General features: G+C 40.8%; 4 protein-coding genes across 4 annotated transcripts; 1 reads left to right on the top strand and 3 right to left on the bottom strand.

Annotated features, from left to right (window-relative positions):
- Positions 1–12: 12 nt before the first annotated feature.
- Positions 13–2,836, top strand: Efhc1.1 (EF-hand domain containing 1.1). Its single transcript, XM_017087021.4, has 4 exons — positions 13–175; positions 233–780; positions 834–1,107; positions 1,337–2,836. Exons 1-4 carry the CDS (start codon positions 125–127, stop codon positions 2,834–2,836), a joined length of 2,373 nt encoding a protein of 790 aa, XP_016942510.2. The 5' UTR covers positions 13–124.
- A 295-nt stretch (positions 2,837–3,131) lies between these two features.
- LOC108019010 (peritrophin-44) lies at positions 3,132–4,529 on the bottom strand. Its single transcript, XM_017086622.3, has 2 exons — positions 4,429–4,529; positions 3,132–4,027 (listed from the first exon to the last, which is right to left on the bottom strand). The coding sequence occupies exons 1-2, from the start codon at positions 4,436–4,438 to the stop codon at positions 3,351–3,353; spliced, it is 687 nt and encodes a 228-aa protein (XP_016942111.2). The 5' UTR covers positions 4,439–4,529; the 3' UTR covers positions 3,132–3,350.
- Positions 4,530–4,790: 261 nt separating this feature from the next.
- On the bottom strand, positions 4,791–11,326 carry LOC108018849 (phospholipid-transporting ATPase ABCA3). Its single transcript, XM_017086437.4, has 11 exons — positions 11,064–11,326; positions 10,416–10,992; positions 9,686–9,829; positions 8,372–9,634; positions 7,525–8,309; positions 7,123–7,469; positions 6,722–7,060; positions 6,257–6,404; positions 6,000–6,197; positions 5,114–5,944; positions 4,791–5,051 (listed from the first exon to the last, which is right to left on the bottom strand). The coding sequence occupies exons 1-11, from the start codon at positions 11,324–11,326 to the stop codon at positions 4,865–4,867; spliced, it is 5,082 nt and encodes a 1,693-aa protein (XP_016941926.2). The 3' UTR covers positions 4,791–4,864.
- Positions 11,326–14,728, bottom strand: LOC108019195 (tRNA (34-2'-O)-methyltransferase regulator WDR6). Its single transcript, XM_017086971.4, has 3 exons — positions 14,579–14,728; positions 13,776–14,510; positions 11,326–13,718 (listed from the first exon to the last, which is right to left on the bottom strand). Exons 1-3 carry the CDS (start codon positions 14,634–14,636, stop codon positions 11,527–11,529), a joined length of 2,985 nt encoding a protein of 994 aa, XP_016942460.2. The 5' UTR covers positions 14,637–14,728; the 3' UTR covers positions 11,326–11,526.
- Positions 14,729–14,838: the final 110 nt, after the last annotated feature.

Here is a 14,838-nt window from a genome sequence, read left to right on the forward strand (position 1 = left end):
CTCTGGGACTAATATATCCGAATTATACGTTTACTAGAGCACAGTATTTAGAGTACACACAAAGCTACAAAATATTACTAAAGATAAAAGGTTCGAGAAAGGGTTTAATTAGATAAAAGACATAATGTTGCGCATTCCTGGAATGCCCCTTCTGCCGGGCACGCTGTTCCGCGATGTAAGTACTCTGTGGGGTATATCTAATAAACCGTCTATAAGAATATCTGGGTAATAGGTATCCAAAGGTCACTATCCAAAACCGCAATCGCTGTCCAACTTCCAAGGACTCAGCATGCTGAGTGATCGCCAGCAGCCTCCTCCCGTGGAATCGGGCAGCGTTACGGTGGACATAAGTTGTCCGCCAGTCGGGGCTTCCTCCATATATCCACCAAGATCGGGTCCCCGAATGCCGCCCTGGTTGGCATACGATAAGAAGGTGCTGTGCTTCAGTGCCTACTTTAAGCAAACCCTGCAGGAGGTGTACCATGCCCCCTACTTGGTGCGCAAGGTCAAGATATACTACTATCTCGAGGACGGTACTTTGGAGATCTACGAACCGCGTGTGGACAACTCGGGCATTGTCCAGGGATGTGTGGTTCATCGTCAGCGCGTCCCAAAGGCCCCGCCTTGCGATAACGAGTTTATGTCCTTAATTGATCTAAACGTTGATCAGACAGTTCAAATATTCGACCGTCAGTATCATATTACCAAGTGTGATCAGTTTACTAGAGATTTCCTTAACAAACGTGGAATAACGGTTCCCGATCCTGTAAAATCGCCATGGTGAGACTATTTTTTAATGGTTGTAACCCTTGGTAATGACTCTATTCTAACAGCGATCCTACCGAGACGATGAGAAAGCGTCAGAACCAACCCAAATCTGGCAATTTAATACCCAAGAACCACCCGTTTGCCCAGTTTCTAAAGTATGATCGGCAAATATTAAAGTTTCAGGCCTACTGGGATGATCGAACCGAGTTCGGCGATGTACGAAAGTTGGAAGTGTGTTACTATCTTTCCGATGATACCATAGAAATCAAGGAACAACATATACGGAACTCAGGTCGCGACGGCCCAACAGTATTCCTTAAACGTGGACGCTTAGCTAGAGTGAGTAATGATAAGGATTTTAGTTTTAGGATCAATTTTCTATCTTTAAAAAGAACTCCCAAATCGAAAAAGAGAGAAAAGAGCGAAATAGCACCTAGAATTATTCTGGGTAGGAGGGGGACAGCCATATTCAGTATTGATACTCCCTATATTGAAATGGAATTATCGTAATATCTTTTACATTTTTTCTCTGTTTATTATTAACGTTATATATTATATATTTTCTTAGGAATTTGAAGGCCTAGTGCTGCCAGGTCAGATGACTCCAATGACGCTACTGAATGTACTGGGAACAAACATGCGCAACGTACGCTACTGCGTGGATCCCCTGAACACGGGCAACAAGGAGATCCTTTACTATAAGGAACGTGATCTTCAGATTGGCAGCGTGATCAATGTGTACGGTCGAGCGGTGATAATCACCGAGCTGGATCCCTTTACCCAGAACTATTACCGCCAACGTTATGGGATTCAGGACTTCACCCCACTGCCGATTCCCACCAGATCGGATGATTGTGCGGATCATAGGGCGGGGGAACGCCAACTGCCGCCCTATAATGGTTGGGGCAGCTATGAGGATTCGGTGGGAAACTGCATTTCGGTGGAGCCCAAGCCGCCCAGAACGGACTTCAAGAAGTTCATAAAATACGATCGTTACGTTCTGCGTTATGGGGCCAAAATGCTCTCGACCATCAAGGCGAATTGCGAGCGTATTTTCGTGATAAGCTATTATCTCAGCGATGATACGCTGCAAATTCAGGAGATTGCAGTGCGTAACTCCGGTTTCCTGGGCGGGGAGTTCATGAAGCGAACTCGCCTGGAGTTACCGGGTCAGGAGAAGTTCTCGTGCAAGCAGCCGCAGTACTATATGCCCTTCAACTTCTTCATCGGATCCACCATGTCGCTGAAGGACTTCATCTTTCACATCGTCTCCGCCGATGAGTACACCCTCATGTATATGGAACACCATCCTGAGACCTTTAGCCAGTCGAATGTGGTACTCATAATGGAAAAGGTTCGCAATTCTCTGCAGAATCGCATGGCCGAGTTTGTGGGATCCTGTGTCCCGGATTGTACAGATTTGGAGAAGAAACGGGATGTCTTCGTGTCCTTCGAGAGCTTCAAGGGAGCGCTGATCGGTATAATTGGTAATATGATCAGTGATCACGAGATTATCACTCTGTGCAGGCATTTTTCGGCGGAGAAGAGTCAGCCACATGCCTGCGATAGGTCGACTGTACGGGCAGCGGCCCATCTGGAACTCAAGAGATCCCTGTGGAATGCGCGAGATGATCTTATGGAGCATTTCCACCACATCAATCCCACCAATCAACCCTTCCTACCAGAATCCAAGGTTCGATCGGCCCTTCGCGGTTGTCGCCTTCCCTTCTCTTTGGAACTCATCGACAACATCCTATCCATACTGAATCGCAACGAGTGCGATTATATCGAGGTGTGCGACCTGATGAACTTCATCGACGTATCCTGTGGCAAGGGATGCGACATGGTGCCCGTCAATCATGCCTTCGAGCTGTGCCCCAAGATCCCGTTCCTGAACAAGGGTCGTGTGGTGAACTTCACCTGTTTCCTGCGGGAACTGAGTCTGCCCCTAAATTTGCCCACTGGAGGAGAGAAGAACAACGATACGATTGGCGAGGCCAGGATACTGCCTCCGTCGGTGATGTCGGAAGCCGAGTTCCACAAGCACGAGGAGGACTCCCCTCACTAATAGTCTAAGAAATATCTATAGCTATCTATAACTAACGTTACACATTGTTTGTTCCAAATTTTTGGTTGTAATTCCCTCATTCAGATTCTAAATATATTTAAAAATTGCACTTGATTTATCAGTAGTACTCGTAACTCTGGAATATTATGGGATAGTAAATCGTTAAAATATTTATTTTTAAGATAAAGAGCTTAACAATTAATCAATTTTCCCATCAGGAACTTTAGTCAAAATTGGTTCTAAAACTAAAAAAAAAACATTTTCTTATAATAAATAATTTTAAAAATGTCTTCCATGCTGTGCGAATTTAAATGTTTAATAAAGGCTTTTAAAGGGTTTACCTAACTTGGATACCTATGTTGGTACTTTTATAATTTTTACGGAAGTTGGAATTCTACTTCTTCTAAATATTAGTATTTTTTGTTTTAACCGAAATTATTCAACATGATTTTAGATTTCTGTAGATTGTGTTTATATAATGTATATTTTCTGATATATCTAATAACACAGCTGACTAATTCCGGTTGGATGGGCAGTTCAAGACTTCATCTCGATCCTGGCAGATTAGCAGTTCCCGATTGAACCACTGATTTCTGGGGCAATTGTGGCGCTTGGGGCGGTTCTTACGACACTTATAGTAACGTCGGCAATGTTGGGGGTCTGTCAAGTACACTCCATCGCTTATATCACGGCAATCGCGTGAAGATCTTAATACATCGATACGGATTTTCGCTTCTAGAACAACTGGAACTGAATCGTTGGATTCTTTTGCAGATCCTGGAGATTTAGTTGTTACTGATACCATTTTCGGGTTTTTGGTAGTAGTGGTCGGGGGACAGATGGTTGTGGTCGCAACAGTCGTTGCTGCCACCGCCTTTGGGTTTCCATACGGATCCAATGTCTGAGACTGGTTGATTTTACCTGGCCCAAGTAAAGCCACTCCGCGCTCCCCGTTGAAACATTTGACGAGTCCGGGGAGATTGCAGGATTGGATCTTCGGATCGAAGTACAGACCATTGGAGCACTCTCTTCGGATGGCGTTACCACGCTGACACACATAAAAGCTTGAGCAACTGGCTGGATCCGCAAACGAAAGATCATTGAACCGATTCTCACAAATGGTATTGAGTGCTGAAACAAATGGAACCGCCGCGGATAGTAGAATCACAAGCGTTAGATGGGTTACATTGCCTGTGGATAAAAAAGGGAACAGAAAAATTTTATTAGTATAGATCGTAACTAATTTTCTAACCAGACTCTCATTTTTATCAAACATTTTTCCAGTTTAAGTTTTAAACTTAAAAATATCTTATATTTTTAGGTAAAAATATATTATCATATATAACGACGGGTCAAATTAACCGTGATCAAATCAAAACATTGCTGTTTTTGAATTTTTATGCATATTACGTGGAATACAATCGACTTGTGCGATTTTGGCAAATCCAAATCGGACATCTATATCTTCTTTTACGAACGATTCAGTCAAAAAAAATAATCCATTCTTGCCAGGGCTTATAAGGTACTTCATCTCTACAATTCCGATTGATTACTTAAGAACCTCTCCATCTATAAAAGAAAAACGAACGTACAAACTTTCATATTGGGGTTGGAGTCTGAGTTTCAAGAACGAGACAATTTTGCCATCGAGCGTTTTTATAGGCAACGGCGTCTTCTTATCATTTTTGGCAGACAGTTACATGGGTAACGTCGGCTTTTTGTAGGAGACACGGCTAAAACAAATAGTTTTCGCGCGTGCATCGGAACTATCGTTTATCATAAATGAAACCATTAGGAAATTAGCAGGGAAAGTCTTTCATCAGTCTCCAAGGTTGTTGACAAAGAAATACAGTTTATACCGTTGGTTTTCATATCAAATGTTTTTTATAATCCTATAATAACTCTAGTTTTGATCCCAAATTGGTAATATTTTTAAAATTGAAATATTTTTTAAAGAAAACAACACTTTATTTGTATATCACAATACATTACAGAAATAAGAAGCTTTATTTGGGTTTCAAAAAACCCTCAATAAGAAAATTTCTTCTTATGTATTTTCTGGGGACTTATGGCAAGGAAAATGGAACTGACTGATGGCTGGGAAATTGCAAATGAATAAAAATGTTGTTTGTTAAGCTCGAGAGTTTTGACAATTTGACTCATAGAGTACATATTGCTGGACAGCCAAAAACAGGCTTTCGGTAAGCTAACAGTCCTGTAATGATATAGAATGAGATTAGAAAATAGGATACACATAGTTAGGGTTCTCTCACTCACTTGATAATTGCATGGGGGAATGCTTTTTCGATAAGGAGACATAGCTGTAGATACTTCCATCTATCTTCGCTGTCATTACACGCCGTAGAGTACTCATGGTGCTTGAAGCGTAGGGGTTCCTCTGTTTTCAATCCATACTCCTGCTCCTCCTCGGATTCCCCCGATAAGGAATCGAATTCAAGGGGACCCACCAGTTCGGGAAAATGGATCCGGGTCTCAACGACATAGTACGATGTGTAGTAGTTCTGCAGGAACTCCTGACGCTCTCCAATGGCAGCGATTCCCGGATAACTAAGGGCCGCCATTCGCAGGGCGGAATTCGAGAACTGGGTATCGGAACAGGTATAGATCACCGAATGGCCACGGCGGGACAACTCGTGGATGACGTGAAGCACGGTGCGCTGGGCGATGACGTCCAGATGGGTGAAGGGATCGTCCAGCAGGATGAGATCAGCATCGCTCATCAGGGCAATGCCAAGGCTCAGTCTTTTAAGTATTCCCCGACTGCACACCGAAAGCGATTGAAACCGATACGTGTATAAACCGAAAATTTGGCACAAGGTCCTAGCATCCTCCTGAAGGGTTTTCCTATTCGACCTTCTTATACGCAGTACCAAAAGTATAGTCTCCCATATTGTCAGCCACTGAAAAACCTGAACCTCCTGAGCACTATAACCAATTAGATTGCACCCTTCCAAGTTTTCCGACTTCAACGGCACTTTTTTCGAGTTTATTATACGTCCTGAGCTGGGTGAGTGAATTCCGAGAATGGTTTTCAGCAGAACCGTTTTTCCAGAACCATTGGCCCCGAATATGCTCAAAACCTGATAGCTGATGTGGATTACTTAGTAACATATAGAATTTAAAATAAAATACCATTGCTTACCGATTAACCATAAAATCAATATGCTTTATAGCCGCCTTGAGGTTAAAGAACACGCTCAAATGCTCTACATGCAGAACTTTGGACTCTATATAATTACGTTCTAGAGTTCCAACACGTATCTTTTCTGATATCCAGGTATTTTCGAGATCATTGGGGTGAGAAATGTGCAAAACATTCTGGTCGTGTTGGCTATCTGGACTGGGGAAATATAGCGCTTATTATATATATTATATTATCAAAAAACGATTTTAACTTACTCGCTATCCCAAAAGTATTTTCCTTGTCGAGGTCTGCGTTTTACCACTCGCGACTTGAGGCATATATAAATCCAGATCCAAACCACTACGGTTAATATGTATACGCAGGCTAGGTATCGAAAAAGGGGGAACTGCTGGGCATTGGGATCTAAACAAGGATAGAAAAGGTTTCCATTTAAGAACAGTTTTTAAGTTGAAAATACACAGATAAGATAAGTGTAAGAGTAAGTTCTATGTTATATTATATCATATTACATTATATTATATATTATATTACATTATATTACATTATATTATATTATATTATATTATATTATATTATATTATAATAATATTATATTGAATAAAAAAGGAATATATTAAAATGACTATCATTTCTTATCGAATATTTCTAAACGTGTACGAATAAAGAAATGGTTCTTAACTTATTCCGATTTTTTTTGTAATTTTACCAGAAAGACTCACCACAACAGTTGGGGAATTTCAGGCACTGTTCCGAGTGAACACTGGTTTCGTAGATCTGCTGATCTCTGCAGAGCCATATCTTCTCCGATATACTGGCAATGCGCATTAGATTATGCAACAGGGCATAAAACGGATGGAAGTCTAGTAATACTAGGGAAATCGCATTGAGATCCACAGTGGGTTGCAGTTCGGTAAGCGCTATGTAAGTCACAATGCCGAATGAGTAGAAAGTGAGTAGCATCAGATAGCCATTCTGAGTATCCGAAATGCCAATTGATATCCAAATATTTACGCTGAGCACACAGAGGGCAATGGCCACCAAGACGTAGGTACAAAGCACTAACACATAACAGGTAAAAATTGAATAGGTATAAATGTAACTACTAACTATTAACACATACAGATAATATCAGTATCCATTAGTATGTCCCACTGCATTAACAGGACGGCTAGATTCACGGGAAAAAGGGCTAGTAACACAACCAACATATCGTATATAAGAAAAGCTACTATCATTGTGCTTATCCGCATTCCAGCAATCAGTTCAACATAGTTATAGCGACCATTACGATTGAGGGTCATGTAGAGCAGGGGTAAGCTCCAGAGGTAACAGAAACAGAAGCTCAGACAGGTGGCGAATATCAGGTCAATGCCATCGGTGGTAAAATGCAATTGTAGGGTGTGGACTGTCGAGAAGGGCAGCGGTTCCAGTTCCACCTTAATACCAGAGTCAAAACCTATGAGACCACTAAATAATATAGATGTATAATTATTCCATAAGATTGAATATATTATGAACTTACACTGCCAGGGAATTCATTACCAGGGCCAAACAATCGGGTGCCGTGAAATGCCACTTGTTGTTGAAGAGTATCTCAACCTCATCATCGGAGAATATGGCCGCCTCCAGAATATCCAAATCCGATAACAAGTTATTGTCATACTCATAACTATAGATGTATTTCTTGATATCAGCCTTGGGATTCACTTCGGTAACTCCTGTTCTGGCAAATTCCTCAGTGGCCGCCAGTAGATCTTTCTCGAAAAGATTTCGTTGCATCAATATAATACCGCTTTCATGATCAGTTATGGGAAAAACAATCAGTTCCGGCTGTTGGCACTCATCCCAGAAATAAGGCATGCTAAGGGTCCAGAGAACCACCAAAGTCGGCACAATGAGTATCAGAAGTGGTAAAAAACAGTTCCGTATGTCTCTAAGCATCCGTTGCCGAAGAACTTCCCAAATATTCAGGAACAAAGCGATGATATATCTCCTTCTGGGCTCTCTGTTTATGGTAAACATCTGGGATTCTGAGTCTCCGAATTGAAAACTAGATTGGTCACTTGAAAATAGGTTGTATAAAATAATATCAAGGCTGCACTCCTGAAGTTTGAAACTATTCACATTCAATTCCTCTTTATAGCGTGTCAAGTTCTCAAGCAAATCCATCAATTCAGCTTGGTTTTGGTGCTTGATTATAAAAACTGCCAAATCCCCCAATGTATAGTCCAACTCAGTATCAGGTATGAAATTTATCAAAAAGATTTGCACCTCCTTGAAATCGCAATATTCATTGCCATATAGGGTCTGTTGAATAAACATTGGGATAGAGAACACAACAAATTTTGGTGATTCTAACTTGGACTTACCAGTCTATATACATCATTTAAGGTCTTGCACAGCCTTTTTTCGGTTCCGAAAGTTAGGAGCTTACCCTTCGAGAGTACGGCAATACGATCGGCAATACCACTGGCTACTTTTGGACTATTGGTAGTGAAGAAAATGGAGCGATTCTTCTTTTGCTCCTGCACAAAGCTGAAGAACAGTTCGGCCTTAACCTCATCGACACCATCGAAGGGTTTATCGAGTATTACAATCTGGGTTCGACCAACAAAAGCACACAGAGAATTTAGAACTCTTTTCTGTCCGATGGTGAGTTCCTTCACCTGTGACTTTTCCCACTTTTCAATTCTTAAATAGCGTATATATGATATAACCTCCACTTTGGCCTCAGTTCTTTTGAGACCCCGCAACTGACAGAAGAATATCAGATGATCGAACACCGTGAACTCGGAGATCAAAGATTTGCATGACAAGGAAATGCCGGAATTTTGGAAGGCCTGCCTTTTGTGCGTAGCAACATTAAAACCAGCTAGAAAGATCTCTCCCAGGAAGGGCTTTGTCAGTCCATATGCCATCTTGACAATGGTTCTTTTTCCGGATGCATTGTGACCCAATAGAGCCACTACTTCTCCAAGATGCACGCTCAATGTGAAATTCTCCACCACGAACGTTTTCGAAAACTTTTTCCAAACGTTACGAAACTCTATAGAGATGTGGGACTCGTTTTTCGGTTCGATGGCCTCGGGGTTTTCCGGTTTTCGTCCTCGCACCGGCCAGATATTACGATGTAATTTCAAAGTTTTGCAACACTTACACATTTTCTTAAAATGATGTCCAAGCCAAATGCATGTTTGGTTTTCCAAGATCAAGGCGAGTAGAATACAAAAAAAGGTCTGTAAATAGAAGTATGCAATGGGCACTATAAGGCCGGAATCGGAGTCCATCACTTTGTACATCAAATATTTTCTAAGAGGCACTTCCACCGGATAGGCTTCCAGGTAAATTAATTTCTTCAGACCCCGACTAAGTGATACATTGCAGATAACTGCCGTGGCAATGGCATAGAACTCATGGAACTGGTTGGACATCAGCTGCTCGTCGGATAAAAACGGAAGGGGCAGTAGAATCCATACAATCGGTACTATAACAACGGATATCCTGGAGTTACGCATTAGAGATGCTATACAGATTATAAAACTGGTCGCAGAGAATCCATATGAGATGAGAAAAAATAGCAATATGAGCCAGGGACATGTATTAAATGCTGCCGACGTTCCATTCCACTGAATCTGAAAGCAACTGGGTTAGCTTTTAACCACACTACTTATAAGAAAGATTACCTTTAGTAAAAGAGTTATGAAAGCTAAGACCAAAAGTAACTGGCAGAAGCTATTAAAGAACCAGGATGCAACCTGCAAAGTTGGACTGGCGTTATTCACCTCCATCACGAAACGCTGCCCAACTTCGCGCTCCTCCACAATCAACTTGAAGAAACGGAAAAATACTATATTAACTTAAGATTTTAAAAACTGATGCTTAGGTGTTTGTGTATGAATGGTTATCAAGTCTGAAATGAATGTGTGAAAGAAAAGTCAAGGGTCCCTGATGATCTAAAAAAATCTTTAAAACCTATTTTCATGGCATTCTAAGTTCTGAATTTGCATTTTTTAAATTAAATATCTCTAAGGAATTTTCTGAAAAGGTTTATTCTGTAAGGAAATACAACTTTTTCTAATAAACCGACTTAAAAAAAGATTAATGATTTTCTAAATTCCAAGTTTTATTTTTTAAATGGTTGGCTTTTTTTCATAATAATTTCTTTATGGAGTTTTCCAAAAACTCTTGTCTTTTTAAAAGGCAATGGTATTCTTTTTTTAACCGACTTTAAAAAAGAAATTATTGTTTAACATTTATTAAAGATAAGATCTCTTTGAAACAGCAAAATAAACATTACAAATGCAGTTAATTGGTTTTATTATAAGACTGACTAAGTTACATCATTTTGTAGAGTAGGTAAATCGTTGAATTTTTAAATACTATAACAAGAAATAAAATCAAGGTAATAGAGACCTTAACTAGTATGGCCACAGGAAACATAAAGCCAATCAGAATCATCAATATGGATGAAGTGGCTTTTCCGTCAGAGAGTTTAACACTAGGGTTTTCGTCGAATCGGCGCATTTGGATCGCCGGCAATTTGGCTGCCTTGGATGCGGCCTGCAGGTATTCCAAGCTAATGTGGTACTGGAGGGCTACGAATCCCTCTCGCAGATAGTCCGTGAAATCATTCTCGTCGAGTCCCTCGACGGAATCCTGATTATGATCCACCGGCATATGGTTTTCCTTCCAGGTGTCGCCGATCCAGGTGCGCTCATAGCTCCGCAGCTCCGAGGGCATCATTATGGCAAAATGCATCACCGAAGGTAGCCCACTTTTTGACTCATCCACATTGCGGAAGCAAACACTTGCCAAATAATGTTCCTCGGAGGCGTGCGTCCGCAATTCACTGCAGTTGTTATAGTTAACAATCTTATCTTTGCCGATGGAAAGTTTTCCCATCGCATCGTCGATGAGTTTTCGGAGGGCTGGATTTTTATTGGGAGCGAATGCCACCCGTGTCTGCGGTATGAAGACGTTATATTGAAAGCTGCAAGGTAAAGTAAAAGGAAACCCATATTAATCTTAAAGTATTTAATGATCATATTATAAAGAACTTACTCTTTCTGTTTATTCACCATGTTCTTGCGTCTCGCATCTATCTTCTCGATAAGCGAGCTCCAACTGAACTCCAATGCTTGGGCTTCCGGTTTTTTCGAGTAGTCTCTCAGATATCGATTATGCGAAGCGCAAAAAAATAATAACAATAGAGCCGCAAGCACGGGTAAGACCACTGATATAAGTAGAACTAGCTTGTTATTTTTTTGCTTGTGAAAATTCTTCCAAACCAACAACCAGAATATGTACCACCCTTTGCAAGACATTTTAAGGAACTTATCATTTATTTTTAACAAACGACAAGACAAACTTGTCAAGTTTCACAACAAAAATGACAAGTAAGGCAGTTCAGGTTTCACTGTGACATTTTGACAAACATTTAACACGACTATCCTATTGGACCTAACCAAAACTTATTATAATTTTACTTTATAATCTTAATTAGATAACAAATAACTTACAGCATCTAGTTACACTTAATTTGTAAGCCACATCCATAAAAATACATTCGCTGATATTCATCAATAAGCATTCCTTTAACATCTGATATGCACGTATATCCAACTCTATTGTATTGGCGGGTCTTGAGGTCTATTCTATAGATCTGTCTATCTATACTGCAGGTATAGGCATACATTTCAGATCCCTCAATCTTTTTGGTGGGACAATGTATGGCTAAAGCATTTACTTGGGCATTGTGAAGACCCAGAAACTCGGTTTTGTACTCCACATCTTTGGTATCCAAATTGAGTACTGTGTATTTAATATTTTCATCATCTCCGCCCGACAATATGTGCAAGAGATTCTTATCCACATATATATCGATGGTATTTATACCCGTCACATGGAGTTGAAGTTGCACACATATTGTTTGTAGTTCCTGATCAAAACCATAAACTTCTCCACTTGATGTTGAGACCAATAATATTTCCTGGCCACTGATCCACTGAATGCTTAGGGGGCACCTTTTTAGATCTACAAAAGTTTTTAAATTGAGTTGGCAGGGGTCTTCTGCATTCCAGAGATAGTGACTTATGTTTCCATCAGCGCCAGCAACATATATGGAGAAATATTTCTCAACAGAATGCTGGGCGATATCAATTGCCATGAGTCGGGCCTCGATGGTACTCGTTTTAGATGATGTCTCCATTACATTTTGCAGGGTATGAGTGGATAGCTCTGTAATGTGGCACCTATGAGACATATCTATGCTTAGTTGGCTAATACACAGTTGTGATCGTCCTCCAACTGAAAAAATAAGCCATGTCCTTGAGTCCTCTTTTGATTTATAGAGATATGTCTGCAGACAACGAACAGTTGAGATATGAGAGTGCAGTTCAGCACATTGAAACAAGGAATCATTCATTACTTTCGTGACTTTTATGATATTATCATCGCCAGCCGAGACAATATAGGGAAATGATTGATTCTTGTGGGCAAGCAGTCGAATGGTGTTGCAATTGCGTGTGTGCCAGGTATTGGGTTGTATGTCTTTAATCTCATTAGCGACTTTATTGTAGAGCGAATTGCGATAGAAAAGCACACGCTTTTGCTTGACATATGCTATGCAAAGTTGATTATCGCTCAGTCGGAAGTCCCAGCATCGATTTCCACCGCCGCAAGCCAGTTGCAAAAGAACATCGTATTGTCGGGACCAGGCAACAATGTGGTTATCATTAAATCCCAAGATTAAGTCCTCGGATGGTGATGCTTCGACCCAAGCCAATGGGATACTTTCGCGTTGGCTCACATGCAGCGAGCAGTCCGTCAATCTAACTTGGAGATACTTCAGAAAAGCCTCATGACCACCACTCACAACATGGGCATACTCATCATTGAGATTGAGCAATTTAAAGAAATTGGAGCCCATGTTGCCGTGTAAATGCTTAATTGTGTCCTTCAATTGAAAGTCGTTTTCGGTGCTACTACGGTAGTAAAGCATGACATGCCCCTCACGATTGCCCAACAGGAGATACTTTTCGGAAATGAGCAAAGCCGCTGTTATCCAAGGCTCACGGTTATTGAAAAGGGCAATATGCGAGTCTATGCAAAGCTGGTGGGTTTTTAGCAGCAGGCAGTAGCCCAGGTTATCGGACACAAGATAAAGATCTCTGCTTAAAAACTGAAATGAGCGTATGGTGCCCTTCATCCTGATGCCATCAAAAAGTTGATCGAAATCATTGGTTTGTGGGTTATATCTGTGAAGGCTTATTCGGCGATGACCACAGGTGGCAATAATGCCATCGAAGACTTCTAGGACAGTACGTTTGTACGACGGAAAATCCTTAACCATAAGCCAGTTATTCTCATGAGAGGAATCCGGCAATATTCGGGTGTAATACAATCGATTCGAGCTGCTCAACCCCACAATTATCTCATTCGTTACAAACTTTAGGTTTCTAACAAACTCATTGGCTTCGCCTAAGTTACTCAGCATGGTAGGGGAATTTCTGGTTCTATTGAGAACTTCCTTAAGGCTTTGACCGACTAAATTACCGGTGGAGCTGGTGCTATATAGGGTACATGCATCCTTACTGAAGCCCAGCCGCCAAATAGGTGCCCCAAAGTGTTGACGGCGTTTCAATAATAGTTCGCCAGATAAACTCCAGATGCAGATGTAGGAATCCTCACCTCCGCTAGCCACAAGCATTTGACCATCTGCAAGATAAATTAATTATAGGAAATGACTTAAGATACTTAACTATGTAAACTTACCTATTTCAAAGATTTCTACACACATTACACGTGAACTGTGACCGAAACAACTAAAGATGGGCTTGATCTTGGCGGTTGTCCAGTCTCCAGATTTCTGTATATTCCAAAACTTCACCGAACGATCATCCGATGTGGTTACCAATAGTTGAGAGTCCAAATTGAAATCGATGGAGTGTATCACGCCATTATGGGCTGGCAGACGCAAAAGCAGGGGATATGTTTTCATGATAGTTTCGGCTTGAGATTCAATAGGAAACTGCGTTTGCCATATCAATAGTTCTCCAAAGGCGTTTCCGCTTATTATTGCCAGTTTATCATAGGAATTACCATGTAATTTGGTGTAGTAGAGTATGGAACTGTCGGTGCATCGAGCTAATTGCAGAACTTTGCAGTCCGCATTGGTGTTAAGATCATATTCCAGATATAGGATGGCACTATGCGATGTGTGCAGAACAAATCGCCTTTTATGAGTTGATTCGCTATCATTATCATCCAAGAACATGCCTGCATTAATCCAGTCTTTGGTTTCGCCCTCGTAAACGAGTTGAAAGTGTTCCTTTTCAGAACTGGTGGTGCATAAAATCAAGGAGTATTCATTCTCGCTATAAAGCAATAATAATCTATGTAAATGACTTAAGGAACTCCACGCAAATCCACGAACTTTTCCTTCACGCAGTCGAACCGGCATTTCGACTTTGGCTTTCGAGCTGTACAACACCGCCTGGTCTCCATGTCCTATGTGTATTTAAACACTTTATTAATATCCATATTATTTATTAATCATTAGCAAATGTTTTACGTACCAACCAGTATCCCATTGGGGTACACGTCCAGGCCAAAAGCATCTGATATCAAAACCATCACTCACTTTAATAACAACACGTTGTTTTGTTTTGTTTTGACCAGCAGGTTAGTGTGACCGTAGCTGAACAAAGTGATAGAAACACAGATTTTCACTGGGAACGATGGGATGTGGTACATAACGGGTTTTTCGAAAATCAAAACTTTACATATTAAAAAGGTATCGGTCATAAAATATATATTAGAAGACGTAATTTTTTCT

The sequence above is a fragment of the Drosophila suzukii genome, chromosome X (assembly GCF_043229965.1).
Source record: "Drosophila suzukii chromosome X, CBGP_Dsuzu_IsoJpt1.0, whole genome shotgun sequence".
Taxonomy (NCBI): Eukaryota; Metazoa; Arthropoda; class Insecta; order Diptera; family Drosophilidae; genus Drosophila; species Drosophila suzukii.